The sequence below is a fragment of the Saccostrea cucullata genome, unplaced genomic scaffold, assembly GCF_032062105.1.
Source record: "Saccostrea cucullata isolate Sc308-1 unplaced genomic scaffold, CSIRO_AGI_Scuc_v1 ctg3856, whole genome shotgun sequence".
Taxonomy (NCBI): domain Eukaryota; kingdom Metazoa; phylum Mollusca; class Bivalvia; order Ostreida; family Ostreidae; genus Saccostrea; species Saccostrea cuccullata.
In genome coordinates this window covers 73,818-91,720 of record NW_026917920.1, presented here as the reverse complement: position 1 = coordinate 91,720, position 17,903 = coordinate 73,818, and the positions used below count along the sequence as shown (strand labels likewise).

Sequence of the window (17,903 nt, the reverse complement as noted above, 5' to 3'; positions counted from 1 at the left end):
CTTGGGTCTCTTCATACCTCGAAAACCACAAAAATTAAACCCCCACAAAAATTTTTATTTCACAGTAGCTGTCTAAGTTCTTTTTGTTCTTTTAAAGATTTTTTGCATATATAAATAAATACAAACTCATGATTTTTGCAATTTCGAAATAATTATCTATAATATAAAAACTTTTTCCAGAGACAATTATGTTATACTATTCCTGCAAAAGGTTTTAATGATGAAATTATTTCTTTGGTTTGACAACTGAATATCAAGTGACTTTACAGGAATACATAATTAAATTATTTTCCTGAAAAGCTTAAGTTAACCAAAAGATAGACATCATTTAAGTAATATAAGTTTGAATATATTACGTTTATAGAGATAATTGCAAAAGAAAACTATACCAAGCAGGGTATCACAATTTTTTCCAGTGAAATTGGGATCACAGGTGCATGAATAAGTGTCACCGACATCATTACACGTCCCATGCTTACAGGGAGCTGACTTGCAGGCTGAAAAGTAACAAAATAAATCCACTAATTTTACAAAACGAAATTTATCCTAAGTCTCTCTGTGTTTGTATACGAGTAAAAAAAATGATACGCTTTGTTGTGTAGTACACACATGTTCGGTGTGATAACATGGAAGTGCAAATGGAATGAGAAAACAAAATAAATCTGATTTTAAACAAATTTATCGGCTCTCTGTGTTTGTACAATAACCTTTGTGTGTAGTACACACATGCACATGGATAAATGGAATGAGAAAACAATCTAAAACAAATATTGCCAATAACCTCACCATGCAATTCTGTTTGTTTGATTTTGAAACAGATCTGGTCAGGTAAAATATTATTAAGATGTTTGAAGTATGGTCATTTCTGGCGCTGGAAGTCTAGATGTAAAACTTTCGCTAGAAGATCGCCTTTTTGATGCATTTTTACTGATATTTGCACAAAAGCTGCAATGCAAGGAACAATACAATGGCTTTAAGGAACAGGTAAATAAATGCTCACACATTATGAAGCATTGACATACTCCACCATATCGTTATGCAAATTAAACCAGTAGAAAGATAAAACCCGAGTACATCACTAAAGAAGTAAATATAGAGAGGAAACCTGACACTGAATCTATTATTTTTTTTTGAAAATCTCAGTTAAGAAAAACAATTCACTCATAAAGAGAAGTATTTATGGGTCATCTAATAGTTATTTGTACATTGATAACCTGAAGCAAACAAAAAAGGTAAACATATCCGCTAAAATCTATTTACATGTATGTGGAATTAACAATTTACTAGACATCTCATTGACCACACATACATTTAATATCCACCACAACTCAACACTAGAGCAAAATTCCTAGACTTGATCCACTATAACAATTGGGAATATGATTCATAAACAATTTGCCCAAGAGAGCGGCGCTAGCATTAAAAGATCACTCAGTCTGCTCAAACACACTACCTTCCTAGAACACATCTAAATTTGCAGTCCTTCACCAGAAAAATGAAACGTTCTTGAAAGGAGTTAAACAAACAATGTTAAGTTTATTACGAGTCAAAATTATTCATTACGAGTTTGTATTACTGTACAAATTAAATGTTATCCAAATTGTCTCTATTAACCGTACCGCGTCCTTAGAGATACACCCACTACAGTGAGTACTTAGAGAGAAAACAACAAGCTTAAACTCATCTTTTTATATACTTACTCTGACCAACGCTTGTCACTTCCAGAGAAAATCCTTTGCCAGCTGATGCAGATGAAGCGAAAGTACTGTCAAATTTCAGTAACATTGTTGTGGGGTCGCCGTTGTCGGACTTTACATAAACCTCATTAGCGACTGTTCCACAGCGTCTAAAATATCCAGTTCACAGGTAATTAGATAACATTCTTTTCTCTTATAAAAGATTGAGCATCTGTCAATCAAAATTTAAAATATATTTGTATTTTAAAGAAAATATTACAGCTTCTGCCAAGAATGTCTTTATGATTTCAAAGGATTATGAACTATTTTGAAAAAAATGTATTTCAAATCATAATAGTAAATTAAAAAGAGACCCATGGACCACAAAGCTCACCTGAGTAACTTTGGGCCTGCTGTTCTTCACCTGATTTCCCTTAAAATACCTGGTACCTGTTGTGGCCCCGTCCTATCCCCCGGGGGTCATGATTTGAACAATTTTGAATCTACACTACCCCAGGATGCTTCCACATGTTTCGACTTTTCTGGCCAAGTGGTTCTTGAGATTTTTGCAATGACCACACCTTTTTTTCTTGATTTTCTGGGGTTGGCCCTAATTTTAACAATTTAAACTTCTTTTTACTGGGGGATGTTTTGTATTAATTTTGGTTTAAATTGGCCTAGTCGACGTCTGGTTCTCGAAAAGAAGTTAAATTGTGTAAAGTTTACAGACAAACATACAGACAAATCAACAGATGGGCGACGCACAGCGGGTAATCAGAAAAGCTCACTTGAGCTTTCAGCTCATATGAGTTAAAAAAAACCTAAACATCCTGTATATAAATGTTTTACCTAGGTCCTGTCTGTCCTAGCAGGTTATACTGTATCTCTAACCAGTGGCTACACGCTCCATTTTGCGTTGTTAAATCCATCTCCTTTATGGTCATTTGGACATTTCTTCCAGCCGGACCCTGGTTAATTTATAAAATTTATGGACTTATTTTTAGGAATCAAGGTTTTAAGGTAAGTTCATTACATATCTACCTTTAGTACAGATTGTAACAGGAACCGTAAAAGATGTCCCTATAATGGTTTTCTTTATGGTTCTCCATTTCCAAACAAGTCGGCAATACTTTTGCATTATAGATCTACATTTTTTCAAAAGTATTTTTATCATAAATTAAAACAACTAAGATATTTAGAAAAAAAAATTTTAGTTTATGAACAAGGGTTGTTCGGAAAGTTCCTGGACTTCTGTCATATTTTTTTTTATTTACCGTCATATGCATGTTATCAAAACTTGGTAGGATAGATTTATCAATTATTCTAATTTTTAATAAAATCTCAAGATTAATTTCAAACTTATTACGTGTTAAACTGTGAAAATTCCTTCGCAGAGCAGGTCAAAAATTAGTAATTTACGAACAATATCCTAAATTATGTCTGTAGTCATATCCTCTGTAAAATGGCTGTAAACAAAAATAAATCTAGACAATTGAAGTTAACATGGTTCCATATTCCAGATTTTTAACAGTTTGCTTACTTAAAAAGAAATCAAGTTTCGAAGATAGGTAGTCAACAATTAGCTGTATTAATTTAGCCCTCTCCGATTTTTTATCTGATATTTTCTTCAAGAAAAAAGAGGAGGGCTACATTATTGCAGCTATTACTCAATGAAAACAGAAAAAAGGTGACGTTGAAAAATGTCAAGGAGAAGCACTTTACTACACAATTTCTTGTTAAACATCAGAATAAACTCTAAAAATGTTGTAAGAAGCATGAAAAAGTCAAAAGTCATGCATGTGTATAATTTTTATCTAAATGGCACAGGTAGTACTTGAATGATATAAATCTGTTTCAGACAAGGTCGATTTCTGAGGAAACGAATTATCTATAAAAAATTTAACCAAAAGCAATCAGTTTGTAGTCTTGGAAAGAGAAAGACGCTTCATGGTAGCTGATCTTGTGAAAGCAGAGCATGGTAATTAAAAAAGAAAATATTGACAAAAATATGCTACTGAAACAATTTTAAGCAAAATAAATTTCATTTGATGGAGACACGTTTTTAAATAGCAGATATTTGACCAGACTCGAGTGCTCCATAGTTATCAAACATGTTGAATTTAAAATGAAGTAAATTGATTTCTATTAACTCGAATGACAGGAAATTTCACATATCAACAAAACAGATATTTTACACATGACATTGTGCTTTTTTGAATTTCTTGACAGTAGTATAACGTAGATTGACGTCGTCCACGCACTTTTCGAACAACCTTTGTACATGCACATTTATCTAAATCATGCATATTTTCTCATAGTGTTTTATTATTTGTGCATCTCAGAAATACGATTGGGAAAAAATGGTCTCTGGTGAAACTAGAACTTCACTAGTTTGTACTTATAACAATTTTAGGAAGAAAAAAAATAGCACCTTTACTTGAAATTATAGCAACATCAATAAATACCAATTAACTTCATTCATATTAATATTATAATATGAAATAGACGAGTCTTTAGAGAAAATAACCTGAGAGGATTTTATACCCACCTTCACTACCCAGACACAGTTTTTACCAGTGGGATATGGACCTCCATTGTTGAAATTAATCGTTGTTAATGTCTTAGTTTCTCCTGCTGCTAAGTTTATTACACCACCACAAGCTGCAAAACAAAATTCTTTGTATCATAGAGGGTATGACTTTCCATATTCTTTGGGCTCAAAATAAATTTTCTCAAAAAAATTTTGCTAGTATCTGGTGAGACTTATATAGCTAACCAGAAGTATAAGTAAGAAGCACATAGGCCGGCCACAACTTTCACCATCAGCAGATCCTTTTCCTATAGCTAACCAGAAGTATAAGTAAGAAGCACATAGGCCGGCCGCAACGTTCACCTTTGGCAGATCCTTTTCCTATTTATTCCTTTGTAAAACTTTGATGCCCAAATGTAGCCCCAACCCTATCCCAAAGGATTACGATTTGAGTAAACTTGAACATACACTACCACAGGATGCTTCCACATAACTATCATGTATGACTAATCAAGGTTCTGCTGTTCTTATAAAAAAAAATTTCAGTTTTTTCGTATGTATTCCTAAGTAAAACTTTGATTGTCCATTGTGGCTCACCCTACCTCCAGGGATTATAATTTGAACAAACTTCAATCTACGCAACCTGAGAATGCTTCCACATGAATAAAACTGACCCTGGTTTCACTCTCCTTGAGAATTTTTTTTAATATCCTATATATTTCGATGCAAACCTGTGGATGCTTCCACAGAATTATGACCGATTATGGTTTTGCTGGTCTTAAATAGATTTTTCCTATTCATAACCATAATATGTTATATATATATAAATATATATATGTATATATATATATATATATATATATATATATATATATATATATATAAACTTGTTCGAACATATAAGTGCCACCCTAGCCTCTGGGTTTATCATTTGAAACACTTAAATCTATGCTATGTCAGAAAGCTTTCCCAGCAATTTTATAATTTCTGTCCCACTAGTTCTTGAGAATGAATTTTAAAAATTACCCAATTTTTACTGTTGCCAAGTTTGATTGAAATTGGACCAGTTTGTCTAGAGAAGAAGACTAAATTGTGAAAAATTTACGATGATGCCAACGACAACTAAGAGAGCGACAGACAACAGACTTTGACCAGAAAAAGCTTACTTGAGCATTCAGCTCAGGTGAGCTAAAATAAGGTGAACTAATTAAGAAAAGGATGAGTGATCAATCTCACAATTAATCTGCAAACAACATAAATCTCTGAAGAGGTCATGGCCCCGGTAAATTCCTGGGATGTGATCAAGTGTCAAAGAGAAGGAGTGAGCATTTGACTGATCACACTGTCATTTATTGATCTGGTATACGGAATGTTCAAAATCATATAAACAAAGGCCTAACAATTAATATAAAATGTGGCAGCCAAAAGCAAGCCAACGATAGGTTATATTTGCTAACAAAAACATTTAATGACCATAGAATTTAGGAAATGCTGACTTTAAACTAAGTTATTGATATGCATGCAATCAACTTATCTGTCAGTAGCCTGTTTTGCTTTAAAAAAGCTAATAAAACTCAGAGCATGCTCTTGAATTGGGAATAAGTTAAAAGACATAAACACGATATGCAGATGATAGCGGAACATCACTATTAAAATAATGAAATGCAAGTCTTCATTTGTCATATACTGTAGTGGTTTGTTTATCCTTATCGTCTATAGTCTGTAAAACATCCAACTAAACAAAATTGATGGAATTTTAGCTAGACAGGAGTATCTTATGGCCCTATTATCTTTTAATATATTTTCAACAATTATTAAAACGAGACTTTAAGAACAAATTCGTAGGAGGAATAAGATTTTGGTTGGACTTTATAGAAACCTTTTTAAGCTTAGTTACCATGGCAATGCTGTGAAAATCAAACAAAACTGTATACTGAATTCTATTTTTCTTACAGACGTTGCTTTATAATATTTTTAATGACCAAGTGGACTTGCATGGAAAGTTCGAGTATACTGTGACAAAATGCAGGGCAATGGGTAAAGTACACAAAGTTGACCGATTGAGTCTTAATATTATTTTACCTGGATCAATTACAGGCGTTTAACCGATTGAGTCTTAATACTATTTTACCTGGATCAGTTGTAGGTGTTTGACCGATTGAGTCTTAATACTATTTTACCTGGATCAGTTACAGGTGTTTGACCGATTGAGTCCTCAATACTATTTTACCTGGATCAGTTACAGGTGTTTGACTAATTGAGTCTTAATAATATTTTACCTGGATCAGTTACAGGTGTTTGACCGATTGAGTCTTAATAACATTTTACCTGGATCAGTTACAGGTGTTTGACCGATTGAGTCTTAATAACATTTTACCTGGATCAGTTACAGGTGTTTGACCGATTGAGTTTTAATAACATTTTACCTGGATCAGTTGTAGGTGTTTGACCGATTGAGTCTTAATAACATTTTACCTGGATCAGTTACAGGTGTTTGACCGATTGAGTCTTAATATTATTTTACCTGGATCAGTTACAGGTGTTTGACTAATTGAGTCTTAATAATATTTTACCTGGATCAGTTACAGGTGTTTGACCGATTGAGTCTTAATAACATTTTACCTGGATCAGTTACAGGTGTTTGACCGATTGAGTCTTAATAACATTTTACCTGGATCAGTTACAGGTGTTTGACCGATTGAGTCTTAATAACATTTTACCTGGATCAATTACAGGCGTTTAACCGATTGAGTCTTAATACTATTTTACCTGGATCAGTTGTAGGTGTTTGACCGATTGAGTCTTAATAACATTTTACCTGGATCAGTTACAGGTGTTTGACCGATTGAGTCTTAATAACATTTTACCTGGATCAGTTACAGGTGTTTGACCGATTGAGTCTTAATAACATTTTACCTGGATCAATTACAGGAGTTTAACCGATTGAGTCTTAATACTATTTTACCTGGATCAGTTGTAGGTGTTTGACCGATTGAGTCTTAATAATATTTTACCTGGATCAGTTACAGGTGTTTCACACAGTGTTCCAGTCAGCCCCCCAGGACAATGACAATCACAGGTATGTAGGACAAATCCTCCGTTCTGACACTGCTTCAGGGGTTTTGTGCACAGTTCTAAAATTAAGCATGAAGTGATAGTTATTATTTCACGTACATATCGAGTCTGTCTATTAGAGATGATGGTCAATTGAAACCACAAAATGTGTGTAGGCATTTGTAGTTTCTGTTAAAAATACCTTAAAAACCGAATTATCATTAAAATCAATTTAAAACTAGTAATATTTGTCATGTGTTCGAAATTAAAATTAAAAAACAATAACAAATGTTTTCTGTTCTGAAACTTGAGGCCCTGTCACACCGAGCTCCGTTCACACGGAGTCATTACGGCGTTGTTAAATTTTTTAAATCGCCGTGAAATCGCAGGAAAATTGCACAATTTTCTGTAAATTTTCACAATATGAAGATGTCATGGCGTCCCTATGGCGACGGACGCGATTCTACGGCGATCTCACGGAGTTCCCACGGAGATCTCTCGGCGATTGACTGCGCTTACGCAGAGTTTTCACGGCGCGTTAGGAGTTTTCACCTCGTGTTCACGGCGTTCTCACTGCGCTGGCTGCGTTCTCAATACGTTCACAATGCGTTCTATACTCACTGATATATTTTCAGAAGGAATGTAAAACATTTTTGTTTTACGATTCAAGTTACACGATGAAAAGACTTCTAATCATGCCAAGAAATATTCTTAGTAATTAAAAATATTCTATTTAAATAATTAAGTACTAAATTTTTATTAGTTTTATGATTAAACTTCTTTTTTCTATTTTATCGGTTCAGATGTGTTGTTAGATTTTCTTTGATTTTATTATGAATGTAAATAAAAATAAACACACTGAAAAGTTTTTTTTTTTACAATATTTAAGTGAAACAACAGAAGAATATCTGGTGTAATTTTCTCTTCCATTTTTTTTTTCACTGAAATGCTCCTAGTGCAACAAATACGTTGGAATTATTGCTGATCAAAATATGATCTCATTGCTCTTGTTTTGCGAGCTGTCTGAGAACGCCCTAACAACGCCGTGAAAGCGCATTGTGATCGCCAACGGACGCTGTAGAAACGCCATGGGAGCGCAATGATCGCAGTGACAACTCCGTGCTGTCACAGTGTAATCGCAGTCGAAAAAATCACAAGACGATCAAAACTCATTAGAAGCGCCGTAAAAACGCGATAGAAACGCAGTGACATCTCCAAGGACTCCGCGACATCTCTGTGAGGTTTCCTGCGTTCGTACCGCGATCATGTGCGTCTCCACGGCGTTTGTACGGAGCTCCCACTACGTTGTTGGAGATCTCACCGCGCTGCTACAGCGATCATACTACGTTTCTACTGTGTTTAAGACAACTTTGTGCATGCCCAAAGTGATCGCCGTCCACTGGCGTGCTAGGAGACCCTATGCGACCCTACGGCGTTCAGTGGAGATCTCGCAGCGTTGTCACGGCGCTGTAGGAGACTCTACTGCGATCACCTCGGTGTTTTGCTTTTTTTGAGGACGCCGTGCAGTCGCCGTGAGGACGCAGCCCTAGTGTGACAGGGGTTTTAGAGAGTCAATTCTTCAAAGTAGCTACGCAAGAAATTTATAGTTTTATCCATATCGATCAAATATGGTTTACATGAATAAACTAAACTCTCTCAAAGATTATGGGATAGATTAACATACGAAGAGTCGTGTGTTAACAATTATAATTCTAGATTCACCTGAGTCATTACAATAAATTTATCCTGTTTTAAATTATCTCCTCTAAAAAATGGTCGGGCTCTTCGTTTACCAAACTCAAGTTTCTAGTTTGCAGTTCGATTGCATTCTGAACGAAGGTAAAACATTTTAAAAGTGTAACATACAAACAACACAAAAGTTGCTACAATAGCTCATTCTTACTAGTGCAATCATATGCATCAGTAATGTCCTGGATGTCGTAAAACATGAGGCCAGTTGCAGAATCAGCCAAGAAATTCAATCGGCGGTCACTAAACTCCATCGTCGGCTTGCCATTATTTGAGAATGCCTGTATCAAAATGACAATTATATCTTAAGGATTCTGTGTATTATAGACTGAAAGCACATGTTATAATTATACAAAAAGGATAAAAAAAATATTGCATGTGATTTTTTTTCTTGAACCGTTATAGAATAAAGCATCTGAAATGTTATTTGAAACAAAATGAGAAGGAATTTACATCGATGATGGGTTTTTTATAAGAAAAAGAATGAATGAACAGACCGTTAAACTATACTGAAGCACGGACTCGTAGTCATACGGGTTATAGTCATGGGTAGAGCTCTTTGCCATGTTAAAGTTGTCTCTTCCACCTTGTGTATTCGACCATAACATGGTGACATGATTATCACGGTCACTTCGGGATTGTTCATGCATTTGGCCTATAGCATGTGTCATCTCATGGACTGTTGTAGAAACCTATAATTTTAATTCAATTTTTTTTTTCATGAGTATCAGACAAAAAAGGAAGTGGAATAACATTTTGAACTAACCAATCTCTGTTAAATTTATTCTACATATTTCAAAAATAAAACTTATAAAAACAAAAGGAATAAACAATGAGCATTACTGAAACACATCCAGGGTCCCTAAGGCTAACTTGTTGTTTTCCAGAAAAAACTTTTCCAACGTAAGACCAACATCCACTGTAAATAAAATATAGGTATTATATTAAAGATACGTCACGTAACTTTAAACTAGGAATATAAATTAGATATTTCGTTTTTATCCCGATGTGTCAAAGCATGGGATCATCATAAAAAAATATTGTCATTTATATTTCAATCAACTCAGTGAACCGTGGATACTTCGACTTTTACTTATATATATATATATATATATATATATATATATATATATATATATATATATATATATATATATATATATATATATATATATATATATACTCGTATGTATTTTTTGAAATTTCGGCTAACATATATTGAACCATACAAAGACATAAGGGTTTCACCAGTACTTAATTATATAAAACGGATTTGAAAATTCAATATACAATATATTCCATCAATACTTATTGGTACCAGAGAAATATCTTCTCTCAAAAACAAACATTGATAATAACAGCAAAAATAAACTTATATAAATAATTATTATGCTTCCTGTCAGTTTGTCTCTATATAACCCATACCCTACTATTCTCGCATAGTGGTCTAAGGATTTATATAGCGTTAACATACTATGCCGAAATAGTGCACGGCTTTGTTAACTGAATAAAATTCTTCAACGCACACGCCGGGGATCGAACTTACGACCTAGAGATTGTCAGTCCCATACGCCACAGAGACGATCACTGAATAATGGAATTTTATTAAATATATAAACTTAATTAATACAATTGACACAAGAAGGAAAGAATAGACAAATATTATTTAAAAACAGTTATATTATTCAAAGGGACCTTAGATTAATGCCTACAACAAAGTTTCAAACTAATTACATACAGATCGTTAGATGAACTGATTTCATAGGGTCATTAAAACGCTTTTTATATGACGCTTGTTGAAGGATGTAAAAGAAAAATGAGAATCGACGTCTGCAAACTAAGATGAGTTGCTTTGGCACAGAAAATCCCGACTTATTTAGAGAAAATACTAGTAACCAAAGTAACTAAGCATGTAACCAATTTTAGCATGAAGATTTTGAATGAGTTCTTGCAAGTGCGCTGTGTTAGCAAAATTTTCAGGAAAAAGACAAATGGATTGCATAAATAATTACAACAGTCAGCATAATAATAACAGTGTTGCAAATAATAATTTCATTTTGATATAACCATGTGTCAAATGCCTACTATTTAGGCATAGTACATGCATAATGCAACACTATTATATAAATATAGCATTTATCATGCAAGAGCCAAAAAAAAATGTACGTACTCTCCCGAGAAGAACTCGATGTAGGAACCATGCGTAACTTTCTTGGCATCGTCGGAGTCTTTGGGAACCCATTTCAAACACGTGTAGTCGTCAAACTGTTTAATTCCTTTATTTATAATGTCCACGTTTCTTTGTTTGCTAGCTGAAAGAAGAAAATTTCAAACAATTTTTATGGATAATCTAACTTGTCTCAATGTGGTTTTACAGAAAAAGTGCTTAACTACATGTATTAGCAAATTGGTAATTAAAAAGCTGGTTAGCCCCTACCCCCATCTCGACCATGTTTCAGCTATCAGTTAGAGGTTTGTAGTACTAGCGTACGAAGAATGGATAAGACTTACGGCTAAAATAAGTAGAATTAGCCCCCATGCAAGGATACTTTTGAAAGTTTATTGTATAATCAGTTTAAGAAATTTCAAACATTTCCTTTAGAATTAATAGAGTAATACTTTTTAGCAAAACATTGCTTTCTCTGTAGCATAACTTTGAGTTCTAAACACTTCAGTCAAAAGACAAATCTAGCTGATTTCATCAGGTTTGAGATAAAGAAGATGGGCGCATTTGGCGTGTGATCTGCAGGAATCATTTATACAAAACATTTATGGTTTAAATGTCCATGATTTGGTTGGCTGAACATAGCCGGTCAGATTTTTCAAACACGTCCAGGTTTTTTTTTCATTTAGTTTGAAAGACCTTGTGAAATTGTAACATTTATGTCCTTTTTCCTTGGGGGTACTATAACATATTAATGTTTCACAAAAAATAAACACCTAAAATATTTAATGCATCGATGCATGATACGTCTACATGTACATTATAGAATAGAATATTTGGAATTGATTTCGCTCGAGAACCAAATTGAACCGAAATTTATCTAATTTAAAATTTTAATACATCAGTACATAAAACGAAACTGAAAAAATAAATGTTTGCATGCAAAAAAAATTAACGCCCCATCCCAGGCTCGAACCAAAAAATTTTTCGCTTCGAGCACACTGAACAGGTAGTCCTACTTAATGAGCTATCACCGCTACACATACATCATTTAAAAGGGACAAAGAAGCACCACATTCACACATTTGGATTTTTGGGAAAAAGTTCATTTTTCGTTGTCTCTGGGTCTTCTCTCCATTTTTAAAAAATGTGTATTCGTTTTTTTTTAATTAAAATACACACAAATAACGTTTCAAAATCATGGAGAGAAGACCCAGAGATAGAAAATTTTTAGAAAAATGTGTTTTTAAATGTACCATTTTGTACCAAATGTCTGATCTGGCCAATTTTCAAGTTATTTTTTAGCAAATCAAAGCTCAATTTCGGGAAAATATTTTCCTTTTCTGTTGCACAGGAACCCGATAAATAAAAAAATTATAAAATTTCATGTGACATGTCGATATAATTTTTACTTTTCAATTACGCCCAGATTCCAGCCGAATGCCAATCAAAAGCGCCCTCCTTCTTTGCTTTATTGCAGTACGTGTATATAATCAATAAATGCACTATTGATATTTGATTGAAATCGTACATTGTACAACGCACCTCTGCTTCACATATGACTTACATAAACTGGTGTCGATTGTGTATGGAATAATGTTATCTGGCCAAAGTGGAGCCGATTTTAAGAAATTTCTCCTTCTTCTTCCACCACCCTAAATAAATAAGAAAAGTTACATGTAACTTGAATTCATACAATTATGAGCGATAAAAAGCATTTTAATATATCAATAACAATATCTATTGGTTGTCCAATTTATAGATATTAATAATACAGATTTTTAACTGAAAAAATAGTTTTAAACAAAAGAACCATAGGTGTTTGAAACCGGGGGGGGGAGAGCTAGCACTTTTTTTTGCAAGGATAGACATAATATAGGCATTGGACATTGGGGCGTAGGTTTACCCCCCCCCCCCTCCTTTATACAGGCATGTTGCAGTGTAGGTCAAAAAGGGTAAGTCTGGGGGGAAAATAAATACTGAAAGATCGACAAAACATAAATTAGACATTACTAGTATTTCAACCAAAACAAAAATATTTATAAACCGGTATAGCACGCTGAACAAGCAAATGAAACATGCCAAAATTGTTGTCATTGAATACATCCACTGTATGTTATTACACTTCCGTCTTATCAAATGTTATTTTGAAGGAAAACGATTAAAAAAAAATCCATATTATCACAAGGAAGTGGAGGTCTGCAGGTTTGAAATGATGACATAACTTTCATTAAAAATCAGCAGAAAAATTTGATTACTAATAATTAATTTTTGAATTCGCTGACTTACATTTTTCAAATCATCCAGTTGTTGCTGTGTGAGTCTGTGATTGTCGTGGGTGTCACCGTAGACTTTTCCTTTCTTAAGAGCTATCTTGTCAATACCATCAGGCTGAAATAAAAATGATGTATCATGTATTTATGTTACTATATTAATTAAACGATGTACTTGTATGTTAAAAATATGAATATTTATGATTATATAAATTGAACTATCCATAGATAAACTGTGTCTGCTATAAATTCTTCTGCACTTAGATTCTTTGTCATGTTGCAGCTTTCGATTTTGACTTCCTTCTCTTGTGTGTAAACTCTTTACACATGCCTAGCTTCAGCGGCTCCAGATTGGTCTTAATGAATTACCGGGTATACCTTCTTACTCGATTATATATAGATTTACATGTCTCTTTGTATCTTTTTGAAATCTCATCCGGTGCCTTCATTTCACAGAGCTCTATACATGTGCGTGCAGAATATTCATTTATTCAACAATGAAACAAAAAATGTGGAAACAAAGATTACAGTTAGGATAGTTTAGATCCTGGAGTGTTTCAGGGACTTAGTGTAGATTTAGACATACGTGTAGATTGTGACTTACGTGTAGATTGTGACTTACGTGTAGATTGTGACTTACGTGTAGATTTTGACTTGCCTGTAGATTGTGACTTACGTGTAGATTTTGACTTACGTGTAGATTGTGACTTACGTGTAGATTGTGCCTGTTTCCCTCATCTACAAACATACTCTCTAGAAGATTAACCACGTCAGAATCGGGGTCAACGTTACCCTGAAAAAAAAAATAAGCATGGCTCTAAACAAAATCAAATAGCAGATCTCATTTAAAAGTTCGATTATGAATAATTGTAAGTGAATAAAGCTTTTCTGAGATTCTCGTTTAGAAACAATTAAAATGTGTTATTAAAAGTACAACCTGTTGATCAATGATATACTGTATTTATAAACCGTAAATGTTTCAACTTTATAAACCACATGGTTTTGGAACTATTGTAAAAATGAATTTTTGGGCCTTTGGTAAAACCTTAAAAACTTTTGGAAAAAACATATACATTTATATGGTGTTTCATGAGGTTTTCAAAGCTGTTATGTGTAACTGAAAAACTATAAAGCAAATTAGTAATGTTATTCTCTGCTTTCATTTTAAATGCTTAAAATTAATTAAGTCAGCATAATCTGTGGTTAATTAATTTAAACATATAAATTAGTTACATATAGACAAAAGCGAATGTTTAAATGTAAAACAACGTAACACGTGCTTCAAATGCTTAATTCTACTACGATTATTGCCGAGATCAAAGAAATGATGCGGACATTATTCTCCATTAAATCACGAACATCATCAAAAAATCATCAGATCAGAAACACGTATCAAACCTGTGCAGTTGAAATGTACAAATAGGAAACCGATTTTGTTATTGATATTCAAATAGATTTATCTAAATAAGCTACAAACAGATTTATAATTAATAAAAGGCTAATTACAATGCAGCGAAAGCACAAATCGTCTGCATTCTAAACAAATTTACACTCCGGTGCTAAAAGGAACAGCGTAATATCAACAAGGTGACCTTATTCGTTTCTCTATAGAGAAACGATCAGTCGTATTAATATTTTAGAGCTGCTTAGTAGAATAGAAATAAAGTCCTGTTGTTGTGAATGATGCAGAATAACCTCCGAGGTCAAGAAATATAGTCTGAAAGATAAAAGCCGAGCCTAACGCCTCGGCTTTAATCTGTCAACATTTCTCGACATCGGAGGTTATTTTCACGAAAACGCGGACTTTATTTCTTAAATAAGTGCAGGTTATTCTTTGAAAAATATTTTAGACTTTACTTACCGGATGCTTTTAGGATAAAAAAAAGAACAATTGGATAACTCAAATAGAGCAGTAATTGATTAATCAATCTTGAGGTGTACAGGGTATCTTCTTCCGGCTACATATAGATTGATTGATTATATATTGTTTAACGTCCCTCTCGAGAATTTTTTTCACTCATATGGAGACGCCACCACTTGCCGGTGAAGCGTTGCAAATTTTGTCCTTTACTCGGCACTTAGGGCCATTGAGCAGGAAGGGATCTTTTTCGTGCCAGCACTTACTGCGACACGGGACCTCGGTTTATACGGTTTCATCCGAAGGAACGGTTTCCACGTCCCACACTAGGATTTGAACCCGCGACGTAAGGATCAACTCCTTACTTTGCGACTCTAGAGCAGACGCTCTAACCACTGCGCCAAGCGGGCGACTACTTCTAGATTGAGGTTTCTGCTTTCTGTCTTTTCCTACCTTGAGAGCATCATCTATTAGTTTAGCTCCGTCTCTGTAGTTGCTTCCCTTGTCATTGTCTTCGTTGTCGTCTTCGCTTTCTTCATTTTCTTCTTCCAATTTTCTTAAAGCTCGGAGCAACAACTGATCAATATCTTCCTCTTCCTCTCCGAAATTGTCTGCTGACCTCTGGAGAAAAAAAATATTACTTTTATGAAAACAACGTAAATCAATATATACACGCAAACGCCTCAAGAGCATCTTATTCAATTTTTACCAAGGAATAATTTTTGCATAATTTTTTTTTTCTCAAAGAAAGATCTTATTTCCTAAACAAATCTACACAAAAAAGTCTAACATTTCTAGTGTTTTAATGAGCAGACATTCAAAAATCGATGTTTCACCGCTGAGTGAGATGTTTGACCTGTCGATGAGATGTTGGACCGCTTACGTCACACAATGGGCGGAGCTTGATTTCATTTGCATTCGTTGATGTTTAACGGTTAGTGACAGGCCTTAGGTTTACATCACAGTAGACAGTACAGGATACATGTATGTCAAAAAATATGTTTGAAAAAAAAGGTACAACAAAACATTTATTGACTGTGTTCTCGGGCAAAATGCATTTTGTCGACCCTCGAACGAAAGTGTCTGCCTTCGACCTAACGGCCTCAGGCAAACTGTTTGGTTCTAAGGTCCGACAAAACGCATTTTGCCCTCGAACCCAGTCAATATAAATCTATAATTCTTATCTCAAGAAAAAAAAAACCCTCACCTTGGAGACGTGTGATTCGTGCCTCTGTCTGAGATCGTTAAGGATCCGTCTCGCCTCTGTTCTACCAACGACTGTAAATGTAAGAAATTATAAATCTTGATATATAAAATGCTTAGTAATTCTAATTCAGGCATGTAGCAACAGGGGGGCCTGCCCCCCCCCCACTTTTTTTGCCAACATTACCTTTACTATTGAAAATGTCCATTGAAAGGTTGGTTGCCCCCCCCCCCCCCCACTTCATACCATAGCATAGTGATATCAAGGAAATGTAGTATTGTATGCAAAAGAAATTGGAAGTGGAAGGAAGTTGGCCTTGAAAAAACAGTTGTCCACTACTGGCAAGTAAGCTCAAACAGGTATTTACGAAATTTCCTAGAGGTAAGATCATCTTTATAAAAAGATGTTCTGTTGCCCTCTTTGTTTTGTTTTGTGAGTCGGGAGAGGGCAAGTAAACATTATTTTAAAAGTGGCCTTAGCTTGGGGGAGCTAACGTTTAGAATTAACAAAGGTGAGTAAATGAGTACTTGTAATACCGTATGCGCAAGTACATTTTTGAGTAATAAAACGTTATCATAGGTGTCGGAAGCAATTTGAAGGGGGGGGACTATAAGATGGGATGGCAAAAACCAACAAAAAAGGCGAGACCGAATTTTCAATGCCTACCGGTATATTATGTCTACATGTATGTATCTGCGAAAATCCCCCGTTACGACGCCTATTGTTAGTCAAGGCAATCTTTAAAAATACTTTCTTTCCTCTCCCGACTTATTAAGACATTAGGTACATATGTAGTGGGGATATTTTTTTCTTTTATTTATATGTATCTGTAAAATTAATTTGTAAACTTTTGCAAATATTGCATACTCTGTAAACTTTCTGTTTAACCGTAAAAATGTGCAATTTACATGTAGGGAGTGGGCGTACCCTAACAAAAAAATACTACAGTTAACTATAGTAAATAAAAGTGTTAAAGTTATCACTGTAGTAAATCAAAGTTTTCACTAAAGTCTCAAAGTGTTCACTACAGTAAATCAAAGTTTTCATAGTTATCACTATAGTAAATCAAAGTGTTCACTTTAGTAATTCAAAGTTTTCATAGTGCCAAAGTGTTCACTAACGTTAACTATAGTTTACAATAGTAAACTATAGTTAACTATAGTATTTTTTGTAAGGGTAATAAGATTTAAGAACGTGTGCTCAAAGTTTTTCCATAGTAAATCAAAGTTTCCAAAGTGATCACTATAGTAAATTAAAGTTTTGATAGTTATCACTATTGTAAATCAAAGTGTCAAAGTTATCACTATTGTAACTCAAAGCGTGCACTTTAGTAAATCAAAGTTTTCATAGTGCCAAAGTAGTCACTGTAGTTAACTATAGTAAACTATACTTAAC

The 17,903-nt window shown here is 34.1% G+C and overlaps 1 protein-coding gene across 1 annotated transcript in view; it reads right to left on the bottom strand.

Annotated features, from left to right (window-relative positions):
• LOC134262594 (MAM and LDL-receptor class A domain-containing protein 1-like) overlaps positions 1-17,903 on the bottom strand; it is a 62,923-nt gene that overhangs the window by 38,679 nt on the left and 6,341 nt on the right. The window contains exons 3-16 of the mRNA XM_062745004.1: positions 16,512-16,582; positions 15,758-15,925; positions 14,159-14,239; positions 13,463-13,564; positions 12,741-12,828; positions 11,180-11,321; positions 9,853-9,928; positions 9,507-9,701; positions 9,164-9,290; positions 7,221-7,340; positions 4,225-4,337; positions 2,526-2,644; positions 1,701-1,846; positions 390-497 (exon numbers count right to left, since the gene is read on the bottom strand). Coding sequence (XP_062600988.1) covers positions 390-497; positions 1,701-1,846; positions 2,526-2,644; positions 4,225-4,337; positions 7,221-7,340; positions 9,164-9,290; positions 9,507-9,701; positions 9,853-9,928; positions 11,180-11,321; positions 12,741-12,828; positions 13,463-13,564; positions 14,159-14,239; positions 15,758-15,925; positions 16,512-16,582 — 1,656 coding nt within the window. The remainder of the gene's footprint in view (positions 1-389; positions 498-1,700; positions 1,847-2,525; positions 2,645-4,224; positions 4,338-7,220; positions 7,341-9,163; positions 9,291-9,506; positions 9,702-9,852; positions 9,929-11,179; positions 11,322-12,740; positions 12,829-13,462; positions 13,565-14,158; positions 14,240-15,757; positions 15,926-16,511; positions 16,583-17,903) is intronic.